Source organism: Trichoplusia ni, chromosome 5 (genome assembly GCF_003590095.1).
Source record: "Trichoplusia ni isolate ovarian cell line Hi5 chromosome 5, tn1, whole genome shotgun sequence".
NCBI classification, from domain to species: domain Eukaryota; kingdom Metazoa; phylum Arthropoda; class Insecta; order Lepidoptera; family Noctuidae; genus Trichoplusia; species Trichoplusia ni.
The window spans coordinates 2,564,267-2,576,786 of NC_039482.1; the positions used below are offsets into that span (position 1 = coordinate 2,564,267).

At 37.7% G+C, this 12,520-nt stretch overlaps 1 protein-coding gene across 1 annotated transcript; it reads left to right on the forward strand.

Annotated features, from left to right (window-relative positions):
- The first annotated feature begins 7,981 nt into the window (after nucleotides 1-7,981).
- On the forward strand, nucleotides 7,982-12,507 carry LOC113494049. The gene is made up of 4 exons (XM_026872183.1): nucleotides 7,982-8,831; nucleotides 9,112-9,249; nucleotides 10,307-10,438; nucleotides 10,776-12,507. The coding sequence occupies exons 1-4, from the start codon at nucleotides 8,571-8,573 to the stop codon at nucleotides 10,857-10,859; spliced, it is 615 nt and encodes a 204-aa protein (XP_026727984.1). The 5' UTR covers nucleotides 7,982-8,570; the 3' UTR covers nucleotides 10,860-12,507.
- The last annotated feature ends 13 nt before the right edge of the window (nucleotides 12,508-12,520 follow it).

A 12,520-nucleotide genomic window follows, 5' to 3' on the forward strand; every position in this document is an offset into this window, starting at 1 on the left:
CGCGTGCAATAAAAGCCCACTTTTGCTAAGAACGTTGATCTGTGTTTAGATAAGAGCGGCAATCACTTTTGCCCCTCACATACGTGCCGACGCGGGCCGCAGCTCGCGACTTACGCCGAACTTGTGTATAAAGATATACACACACGGCAGCATCTATAGTTACGAGCTATTCTACTATAGACTGGCGACAATATAAAAAAGATAAAGAGGTACCGTAGGAGATAGGTAAGATAGGACTGATGCCAGTTTTCATCAGTGGCCCCTAATATAACTGTCAACCTAAGCCAAAATAAGGGACTGTTTTCATTTCACCAACGGTTAAGTAATACCTAAAGGTGGATTGTCGGCCTCCTAACACTGAGGTGTATTTTGACGTTTTTAAGTGATCGACCGAGATTATCACGATTATCAAAATCCACAATGATCTCAAACTTTTATGAAGCTGTGGAAGCAATAGAAGCTGTAGTCTCAATAAGTCCCTAATAGAAGCGTGCCAGCACGTATCTAACGTGGAAGATTGAAGGTCTTTCATAAATATGATGAGAAAGATCATTCGATATAGGTTTTCTAGGGAAAGTATTTTATTTATAATGCCTAAAATACATTTATTAGAATTCCAAGACGACTGATACCAGTGCCAGTACCTTTTTAGTTAATTGGGTAAGGGGTATAAATAACAATAAAAAAAATAACCGTGAACAAATAACAATTGATCGACAAAAGATTATTCAGTACCTCTGCACTATACGTCACCTAACTAAGGGATCCTTAAGTAAGTAGCACATAGCATGGTGAAACAGAATTTAGATAGAGGGACCTTTTGAAGGTTCCCGAACACTTATGTGACTGTTTAGGGGCTACTGGAGAAAACGGGTATAAGAAATTCACCAGACCACTTAATGCCTCTCTACGAAGAATTTAAGACTAGCCGCCAAACCCGACAATCAATCTGAACACTGATACAGAACACTACCAGCTAAGGGTAGACTAACCCTTAGCTGGTAGTAAACTTACAGCAAGTGCTGCGATTCTGGACTTTTCTTCCCACGCAATACATTCAAGTATTGAGGTTAGTTAGGGATCATATAAAATAGGTATAATAAAGCGGAGGTCAAAATGTAAAATTTCAACATAATTGAATTATTATGTGTGTAGACCGCATAATGAGAAATCACGAGTGTGTGTAATTTGTAGCACACCCTTCTGTAGTAGCCATACGTACAGACAGAAACCGCCGCGGGCCTGCCGGCCGACAAAGAAATTGCAAATAGCTCGCAGCCCGCGACAAGCGCCGCAAGTGACATCTATTTTTTTATTCAATAATATTGTTATGAATTATATTGACTGTAAATGCACATACTTGCACCCCAATATTAAGCCCTAACTTGAAAGACAGGTTTTTTGGCCTGTCAATGCGGCCCTGTTGTGGTCAGCAATAAGATTTATTCCTACTATTTACTTAATGTAAGTCTGATACAAATTCATACGCGAAAGGTTATAAAGGGCTTGACTCGGCTAACACAAAGACTACTAAATAGCCAGACTATGCCGATATTCTAGAGTCATTCATTCAGCATAGTACATACTTATCGTTCTTACGAATCACTATCACAATCCCGATAATTTCGTAGATAATGTATTTACTGAAGAATATTCAAAGTTCGTTCCTGAAGTCGTAAACTAAGCGCACATATAGGATGTAGGATGGCCACATTACCTGTTTAAATGAAGGCCATCCGTCGTTTTGATCGAGGCACGCGCGCAAGGGTATAGAGTGAAGCAAACAACTACTAGATTAAAGTCGTCAGGGTAGGGGAAAGTTTGCGTTTTTAGCGAATATCTTATCCAACAGGTTTGAGAAGGAATACTTTTTGACATGACAAATTGAGAAACGATTCTAGTCAAACGAAAATCTACAATAAACTTTTTTAATCCTGTCCGGCGCTCATCTATTACTAAATTAAATTACGATTCTAGCATGAGTCGGATTCGCTACACGAAGGTTCCGTACAAATAGAATAACTATTCGATTGAATTAGGACGGTTAAATTGTTGGGAGCCAAAAAATTAAAAATATTTGTCATCCAAAAAATATAGGTATGACTGGAAATCGGTGCTTGAATTGATCTTTATTTTTTGTATTTATTGTCATTGAGGCAACAAAAATAGGTGTGAAAAATGACAACTATCCAGTATCACAGTTCGTGAGATTTTCGAATTACACCCATAATTATAAGCGTAAGTGCAGGTGGTAGCCGACAACATTGAGGAGAAGGGAGTTAGGAGAGCCCAGGACACGACCGACGCCTACTCAATCTACTTGACCTTGCCGCATTTCGTTTGGTTTCGGATGAAAAGATAATGAAATCCGACTTGTTGGAAGTTCACCCGACACCGTCAATCTCCCCCATGACATCTAGGAATAGCGTCCATGAGGAAATATAGGTAGGTACAGCTACAATGTAAAATTCACCGCCGAAGTCTGCTCAGCAAGCAAAACGGCAGTAAAGAGGCTCTAACAGACTAGTAATAAAGCGACATAAAAATTAAAATTCGATCATTTTCCGTCATACATGACTAATGTATTGCACGCAATGCTAGCAAGAAAGGTGATAATTTTCTGCTTTCATTAATTAAACGAATACGAACATAGATTACGAAATTATAGCCTTAGTCGTAGTAATAGACTATTTAACAATGAACGATTTTTTTTATAACCTGACCAAGATTGGCGAGTCTAACCAAACAAACCTCTCAGCTTACTTCTTTAAGCATAGGTTTACATCATTATGAATTTTAAATGAGACAAAAAATATAGGAATAAAGCAACAACCTAGTGTTTGTTTACGTAGAAACGCGTGAAGCGAGAGCGGGTGCGGGCATGGTGGGCGACGCAGCTTCTTGACTCGTTCTCACATTGAAAATCCCAGGATTTGCGGGTGTTATTCAAACAATAAATTCAGGCTAGTTGAACTAACCCCATGAAGCGTGTGGAACGCTTCCTAAACCACTAGTTTGACAATTTTCAACGCGCGTTTGTTGCTGGCTAGCCCATACGATCTAACACACGTGAATTTTGTAGGTCACGATCACTTGCTAATATGTCTATTTATGTTGGATATGCCCATTGTCCATGCCGCAGCCGCGTCCGACACCGCACTCGCGACCGCCACCTCGCTTGCGAGTCAACGTGCACCAGCTCCTACCTACCTACTCCACCACGTTTGGGGGTAAAGGAGTCAGTAACTTTATCGTAGAGCATGATTATGTGGTTTAACACAACACATAGTGCGCTTAAATCCCACCACCTGCCTACTTTGCTTACAGTTATTATTAGAGGAAGACAAGTTTTTGTTACTAACGTTGTAACCGATAGAATATGAACAAATTGTTTAGCTTTTACCTACAATGGGAGTACGGATTGTATCAAACTTCTTTTAGGGAACCTTCTTTAAAATGTAATACGAGGGCTGCTGACCGGTTTCCGAATGAAACATTAAACCTCGTTTTTTTTCAAACTTGGTAGGATATTTTGCTATATACCTGATTATTATTCTAATTTAGGCCACTCGGGGCACACAAAACTGGTTGGTCTTTACGATCATAAAGGAGAACTGGGGAGAAAAATTAGGGTGACCTGAAATTTGCTTAGAACCATTTTATTTGAGATTGTACTTCGTGATAATGACGAATTATATTTGAATATCCGAGTCCTGTTTTGTCAGTTTGGTAATGTACTTAGAATAACGATTCTAAACGTCCGTTCGAACGATTCTATGGCCCAAATAATTATAATGCCGGCTTTTATATGAGTTAATATAAGTTTTTGTACTTTCAGTTCAGTTATGACCCGATCGACCGATCCATAGTATAGGCGTTGCTTAATGGGCAATTAAGGAAGGAGTGGTCGACGGGCCCGTCAACCAGACCACACTCACTTAAGGACTCTATCTTTGTGAAGGGAAACTGGGCTGCTGTAATGACCACTACGAATACGACAAATTATCATCTGAATTTTTAACACTTAAAAAAAAATGTAATGGCAAATCATTGTATGACGTAAATAAGTTGCACTAAGGTGTTTACCCTTTTTTAAGAGGGTAATAAATGTTATGTAATACTGTGATGTCACAACTAAATCATAGCACCATGTTACATGTATGAATAAATATGTAAAAGCGACCTGCGTCGTATTAAATGTAGCGCATCAGTCATAGCTCGCTGCCGTGCACTCCAATTTATTGACGTTTCAGAATGACCTTTTGAACTTTGAACTTTATGCATGCAGAATATTTCACTACCTCTATGTGTTTTATGATTTCAAATATTCTACGTACGGGTGTCTACCTACGCTTTAATAAGTTATTATTTTTTATGGTTTAAGTAGAAACACTTTTAATGAAGGTCTTTTCATGGCCTAATGAACTGCGGGGTAAAAAGGACCTCCCAAATTCCATGGTTAATATTTGCACCTATGTATCTACTTAGCAAATGAACTCCTAAACGGTTACGGTAAATTAACAAATAACTTCTAATTGCCTTTTACAATTGCACTTTGTATACTCGTACAAGCCTCGTCTATATACATAGATGCGTAGGTTCTCCCAAACCCGTCACCTCTCAATCTTTTGCCATTTCTGGCAACTTTCATCCCGAAAACCCGATCCAATCAGAAAAGACTACTCGCTACCTATTTTTGTTGATTGTTCTGTCCATCGACTGAGAGAGACAGCGTCAAAATGAGGATTATGTTTTCCTATTCCTTTGGAATATCTGTCTGGATTGTTACAAAATAATATTCCACAACTTTCACAAATTGCCTGAAACTAATCAAATCTTGTACTAGGTATTTGCGTAAACATAAATGTAATTTTGACGGCACGGATAGCCGAGTGGTTAAGGTCACCACACCAAACCCACTGAGCGCGACGTGTCGGGGGTTCGATCCCCGCGTAGGACAAGCATTTGTGGGATCCACGAATGCTTGTTCTGAGTCTGGGTGTCTTTGTGCATGTGATTTGTATGTTTGTAAAACCCCCGCGACACAAGGATTAAATTCCTTACTGCGGGAGCAGTTTAAAAAAATACACACTAAAACGGAAAATATAATAATCTCATCACATAAATATGTGAATCAACCCCAATATATAGGGCCTCTAAGCTAGATAGACCAACAGGCCAGTCAGTTAAAATAAAAGGTTAAATGAATTTTGGGAATTGTGACAAACCAGAAAGCCATAAAAGACAGCCAATTTAAATACAGAAAGGAGGCTATTGTTCTTTTTTTTCTTCACCCGGTTCTTATATACCCATACTATTCTCCTTGCCTCAGCTATATGGGTATCAAATGAAAGTAACTGAAAATGCCATCTCAATATTATATTTATGTACTTACAAAAAATATTTCTTCAATTTACTTGTTTCCTCTCCGTTTCTGTTCCGCTGCAGGGCAAAGGCTACTTGTCTTTCATCTCTGTCTTTCCAGGGCTAAGCTGATCCAGCTTTTGTTTATAGATGAGCGCTTACTTACCTACATTATACTACTAACTGCCAATATACTATGCAAGCTAGCAAGGCTCGAGTGTTGGTTTATGGCTTTATTTTTATAATCACCTATAATTGGCTATAATTACGCGTCCACTATCAAGCCACACACATACAGAATTATGCTCTTGCGCATAAGTCTTTCGGATCAAGAAAGCATATTCTTTTTATAACTGCGTTTTTAAGCGTTTTCAAAGAAAGCGTGTTAAGACGGTATGATCAGAACAAAGCCCCGTTTCGAGCCCGATGCTGCTACCTCATACCTGCTATCATTGTCTCTAATCAACTTTAAATGTGTGTTATTGCTTATTATAAAGAGAAAAAATACATCTACCACCTGTGATGGATGTCACGTAGGCAGTTCTCCGAATCGAATTCTTTAATTTATAGATTAGAGTCTATACCTATCGAGGGCAATGTTACCCCTATTTCAAGTAAAAAAATCCTGAGATTGATTCATACCTAAGTGGTGTAACAAGGCTAACAAGTCATACGATAAGCTGACGAATGCGCTAATGAATAAGGACTCCGGTTGGGTCCGAACTAGTCGGGCAAACGTAAATAACGCGTGAATAAACCGATGTATGATTTAAGTATCTTTGTACTAATAATGCCTACCTAGTTATCAAAAAGTTATGAAGGAAATCCTTAGAAAACTCTATAAAATATATTTCATGTTATTCATTCCTGTATAAATAGACGCAGTTCAATAAGTCGAAGAGAAAATTCAAAAATATGCCACCATGAAGAACGATTAGTTCTGTTAATTACGGGCAAATCAAATTAAAATGTAAGTATTAATGGGCAGGCCTAAGGTATTAGCGCACATTGGTGTTCAGTGTGGCCAAATCCACATCACATTCGGTTAAGTGCCAAGGCCTTTATGACGTAAGGCGTGAAAGTGTGCGACCACTCGGTCCATGGCAGTGGCAAAACGGCGCGTGCGCATCGCAGACGACTACTTACCGCACGAACTCGCAAGTAAGTTACTTAACACTTGATTTAACTGACGTAACTTTTGCTATAGCGAATATTTTTCAAAATCTTGATTGTTGTTTTTTGTGATATTTTTTGTGTGATTCGTGTTTTTGTTGCGGTTTATTTTGTTTGATAGGCTATAAAGTAAACAATAATAGTACATATAGGGTGGATAAGGCACGTAGTTACAAAAGCGAATTCCTAGATTAATGCTATAATTAATCTGCTGTGTTTTATAAATACAATTAAAATATAAATGCAGAAAAAATATTACTGTTTAACATTCTGGGAAGAACTCATTGGTTTTGGACATCAATATTTTTCTTACATTTATCGATATATTTAAATAAAACGAATTAATGGTCTTGAGATTGATTACTTACTTTACCTAAAATGTTAGTATCATACCTGTATTATAATATGCATTTTAATTGGCAAATAAGCTATAGATAGCTTACTAGCAATGTATTTGGCAATACTTACCTAATTTACCGGATTCTCGAGCATTACAAGGCAGATACTCACAGGGCCAATGAATCTAATTAGGGTAACTTAATGCCAGCTGTAATAATTACACATTTATAATGAATTTCTTTTAATTGATCGTTGATTCATGTTCCATTTATAATTTACATTAAATACTCAATACACTTGACCAGTTCCCACCTTACGAAATTTATCGCTTTTCCTATAGAAAAAGTAAGCGTAAAGTTTCATATTTTTACAAAGGAATATAAAAATAATTATAATTCATTTAAATGATTAAAGGCAACAGTCATAAAATATATCCACACCCATAGAAAAACCGTTAATAATAAATAAGCCATTACCAACAATACGGACGATAATTTTTTAATCACACACGATTTTGGGAGAAAAAAACAAGATACCGGTGCTGCGATTGCTGCTATAATCAGTAGGCTACACATGATAAGGAGTAGAAAACAGCCTATGAAGAGGTAACCAGTGGACTTGACTGCCGATCCGAGAAACAGCAGCAAACTGGCGATAAATAGTAAGAGGGAAGTCAAACCGATGCTCAGTAGCACAGCTTTCTTTATCACGTCATCCGTCTTGTCATTTTTCACGACGTGCGCTACAATACTGTCCTCCACGAGCCCGTATAGTACTATTCCCGCTAAACCAACACCGCCAGAAGATAATCCAAACAATGATATTAGATAGGTCGCATATTTAGGATGAAACATTCCAAAACATCTTGGAATTTCGGGTACTGTTTCCATTTTTATGTTTAAATACTGTCCCTACGAGAATTTATAAAAAATACAAATAAATATTGAGGAAACTATCTGCAACGCCTGTATCACATTTTGACACTTAGTGTTTGACAACTATGCCAGTACACAATAATAACATTTAACAAATTTCACACAACGCCATCTGACCTCAAACTAAGTAAGGCTTGTTTAAAAAAAAATTAAACATACTTGAGCAGGCATTTTTAAAAACATGCATTGTAGTGTAGAAAAATAACACCCTAACAAAGATCGTCTTCATATCACAGACTTTTGTCCTGGGTGGGAATCGAACTAAAGAGTCTGAATACATTAATGGTTTCACAGGCCTAGTAGGTAGTTATTATAGACCCGTGTGTTTGAAATGAATTCAATTGAATATCTCTGTGTGGTCATTTCGAAAGGAGGAACCAGTTCAAAATTGTTGATCCCGCCACGCATTCCTTAGACAGGGTCTTGGCAGACGGAAAACCAAGTGATCCTATAAGTGTTCAGTTTATACCTTTTCGAGGAACCCTAATAAATAGTAAGGCGTTAAGGAATGCTCAAGGCAGTCAATCGTTACTTCTGCAGGTTATTGTTTCGCGGTTGTAGGTAGAAACATATCTGCCAGCTTTTAGGGACTGCCTTTCTTCGTATGTCGAGGCGAATGACATTCGATAGGAACGGCTATAACTTAAGACTAGGTATTATTTTCTAAATGAAGTAACGAGCCCTGTCCAACGTAACTGAAGTTTGAAATGTGCTAAGTATATAGGTGCCTACAATTTAGACTCTATTTTTTGTTTCAGAATGTTTCTTGCTCCTGTAATCACGTTTCTCCTTGTGGGAGGATGTTTATCAGCTCCAGCCGATGATCCTATTCGCATAGACTTACCAGTTTACGATCAGCCTCAGGCTGGTACAGACGTGCTCGTCTCCCAGCCGTTGGAAGCCGAAAACTACCCCGGTGGTGAGCCCCTAAGCAATAAGGCTCAAGGGTCTGGAGGCAATTTTGTTACATACAAAGTTCAAGCGGCATCAAACTTACTCGGAAGTGCTTTGAATGCTAAGGTAAATTAAAGTCGAAAAATTTACCTTATTTTTTTACGACTTACGGTAAACAGCTAAAGTCCAATTACCAGCCATTATTTTATAATGCACTACAGACAATCAGATTCTATGGCTTATTGTTGTGCTTTGCTAAGAAAATTAGATAGCAAAGCATAAACTTTAATTTTTACATGGCGTTGAAACTTTTGTTACTGACTGTACCTATCTATTTATTTTGAATTGAATCTGCACCCGCACTTTAACGTTAATTGTATAGTCAAAACTGTTTAAAACATTTCAGGCAAGTGCCCATCAAGGCGGTTTATTCTCACCACCCGTGTCTACCTTAGAATCTGCGCTTGAAGAATCAGAAGGATATGGCAGCCAAGCATTGTCTTTCAAAGAGAACATTCAAAATATGGTAGCAGGAATATTTCAGGTACTTTACAACATAATATTAGCTTCATTTTACTTCAGCCAGAGTGATGACCAGGAGTGTTTTTTTGGTGGAATGGAAGTCCAACATATCCCCGCACCGTGCTCTCGACATTGGTTGAAGTTATAAGCGTTTAATCCCCGAGAACAGAAATGAGTTTACGTTACCGTCTATGATGTTTTTAGTTCGTAGGGTTGGCATTCTTCATCGTTAGGTTAAATTTACCGCTCTACTACATTTTACATAGCTACTAGCTGACCCAGCAAACGTTGTTTTGCCTAATTAATTATTTCTAGTTGTATGTATTTTAATGCCACATTATAAAAAATGAAAACAAAAAAAATCGTTCAAAGGATAAATTTTAGTGTGGGCAACCCTTGTGGTATTTATATACCCCTTAGGGGAGTGTTGGATAGGATGTTGTTCTATTCTCAGACCTACCCAATATATACAAAATTTCATAAGAATCGTCGAACCGTTTCGGAGGAGTACGGTAACTAACATCGTGACACGGGAATTTTATATATTAGAAGATATACCCTTTCTGCGTCTAACACACGTGCAAGCTTGTGAAGTCTTTCTTGTGCATTCCAGTTGGTAAATTAACTACTACTAAGAGCAGCAGTCAAGACCATGCTCATACAAAACTGTTGTCAATCATGTGTGATGTGGTAGCGCTATTGGCTTAAGTAATCAATTCAGGCCTCCATCTTTGTAACGTCAGAGATTTTATGTCTATTGTTTATTATTTCTTCTAATGTTATGTCTATTTCTTGGCAGAATTTTATTTCAATGTGTTGCTCTTACAAAAGCTTGGAAATACCTAAATAGTGTACCTACAGTCTGCAACAGGCTGGTACTCAGGTTACAGCGCGAAAGAACTTTAATTAAAACTTACTCAACAAACATTTTGTAAGGGTCACTTTACACCTACGGCAGCTTGTAAATCTGACTTTGTTTAGAGACTTCTGTTGCTGACTTTGCGCCCTAATTAGAATCTTCCCACACATTACCTCATTTGTAAAACATCTCCTTTTGTAAAAAATATTCTTTTTTGTAGCCCAAACCAATAGTGGACACGATTACTGAAGAAGAGAAGTACGGCAATACTGGTGATAAATTTGCCGGCGCCGGGAAAGCCTTAGTAGGGGGTGCCCAGAGTTTGTCCAATTTTGTCAACTCCATTCTGGAGGTAAGTTTCTAAAGTGTATTTATCTCAATTCGCGGATTTGTTATACCTTATAATTGCTAAAATGACAGTTGCGATCGTAGTAACGATCCTAACTAAGTTTAAAATAAAAAAAAAACAGGAACTTATATTATGTGCGAAGACTGAATAATAGCTATTGAATATTCGCTGCACACCGGAGTTTTTCTTGGAAACTGCTTATTTTGAGATGAGATGAGCTTCCATTGTTCGTTAAACTTACCAGACAAGCTTTCATAAAAAGCAAACAAAAGCGCTCAGAGTTGCAAGTCTATCAAACGTTCCTTTTTTCATTTTTTAATTGGCTTTATTTTATTATTAGGTGCCGGGATCAGTGTTCAAGCAGATTGCCCGTGCCGCCACGGAGAAGCTGAACAATTTTGGTGGGAAACTAATCGGCTTATAAGGATCGAAAGCCGCCTCCACTAGTTAATTAAGTGAACCCGACGAGTACAAAACGACGAGTTACGAGAATACGAAGAAAATAATACCTACAATTTACTTTATCCCAGAATCGATTCGATCTTCGATCTTTTTTTCAGGGCGTCGCGTGGCAACTTTTTGATTACCGATAGCGAATATTTTGTCAATCGTGGTTTCGTGCTCGCACAAATGTGTCAGGCGTAACCCTCGCAAATTGCTAGCAGACAGGCAACTTGTGGTATTAGTGGAAAATGGCGTCATTCTGACATCAGAAATAGCATTAAAACGGGCTAAATAGATGTCGTACTCTCTACACTGAGGGTTTCAAAAGTATAGGGTAAATACACCCTTTTTTGTTGCCTAATTTCAATTTTCATCTCTTATTATACGGGAAACAAATACTTTATCTTTCGAAATTTAAACGGTCTAGCAAGTATCATTTATAAAATACTTACAAACAGCGGAGTCTTAGCAACAGGCTTCCGTTTTTACCTTTTGAGTACGCAACCCTAAAAACGTAGTAGAATTGCAGCAGCGAAAAATTGAAACTGAAATTGTCAATTAAAGTCATGAAATAAGAGGCCAGGTCGGGTAACAATTTGCGGGGATTATATTAGCAATTTCAGATTAAAAGTTTACATAAAGTACAATTGTTGGGTAGTGGAAACGATGTCATATAAACGGCTAATTACCAAAACTGAAGCATCAGAAGCAGGAAGTTATATTATGCATAATCTCGTACAAGTAAGTGTCATGATTTTTCTTGTCATAATGTTCAGACAATGTAGGTACATTTATTAGAGCATCACTTAGCTAAGCATGGTCGCGAGACTAATAAGTTGGAATAGGATGTAAGCTTTGTGTAAATTGGTGTTATTACTACCAAACTTGTATGATAGATAACCTGTGTTGGATGAAAACTTAATCCTTATAATTAGGTGCAATAATGATGTAGAGATGATTGTATATAATTAAAGCTAACATAATAATAATAATAAAATGCTGTACTAATTTACAGAAATCTTGGGAACGGGCTCACATCGCATTTTACGGTGTTATAGCCTAATAAATTATTCTTCCGCACATAGTACCTACGCAATAGTTCTCTATTCCATAGTATTCTTCGTGTCTGTTCTCCCACAGAGCAAAGGTGTTTGACGATCCCATTTTAGATTAAAGTTCTTGACGAAGCCTCTGATTGTTAGACCCGGTCCTTGTTAAGAGTCCCTTTAAAAAGTAGGTATCTACATGGTTTTTGCAGTTTCGCTCTTTTCTTATCCGAAATAAGTACCAATAATATAGTGTTACAAGTACAGAGGGCCTTGTGACGCCTCTTCAAGTAAGACTTGGAATTGTGAAAACGGGCCAGAGGACTACACCACGTAGAACAACGATTCTCTTTCCCTAATGAACAGTACTGCTTTAAAGGGTAGATATCACCAGACGTTGGTAAAAGTAATAAGTTCCGGCTATGTATTATAAGTTAGTTGGGCTTTTAATCAGAGCCAGGGATTTTATTAAGAGTTATGAACGAATCCAATAGTAAAATATAGATTTACACATCATATAGCGAGCTGAATTATCCCTACTAATATTATGAATGCGAAAGTAACTGTCTGTTACGCTTTCACGTCTAAACCACTG

Excerpts from the sequence above, each read along its gene's own strand:
- LOC113494049 (XM_026872183.1), top strand. The coding sequence starts at position 8,571 with ATGTTTCTTGCTCCTGTAATCACGTTTCTCCTTGTGGGAGGATGTTTA. Across the intron at positions 9,250-10,306 it reads TGGTAGCAGGAATATTTCAG|CCCAAACCAATAGTGGACAC; the intron begins GTACTTTACAAC and ends TCTTTTTTGTAG. Across the intron at positions 10,439-10,775 it reads TTGTCAACTCCATTCTGGAG|GTGCCGGGATCAGTGTTCAA; the intron begins GTAAGTTTCTAA and ends TTTTATTATTAG.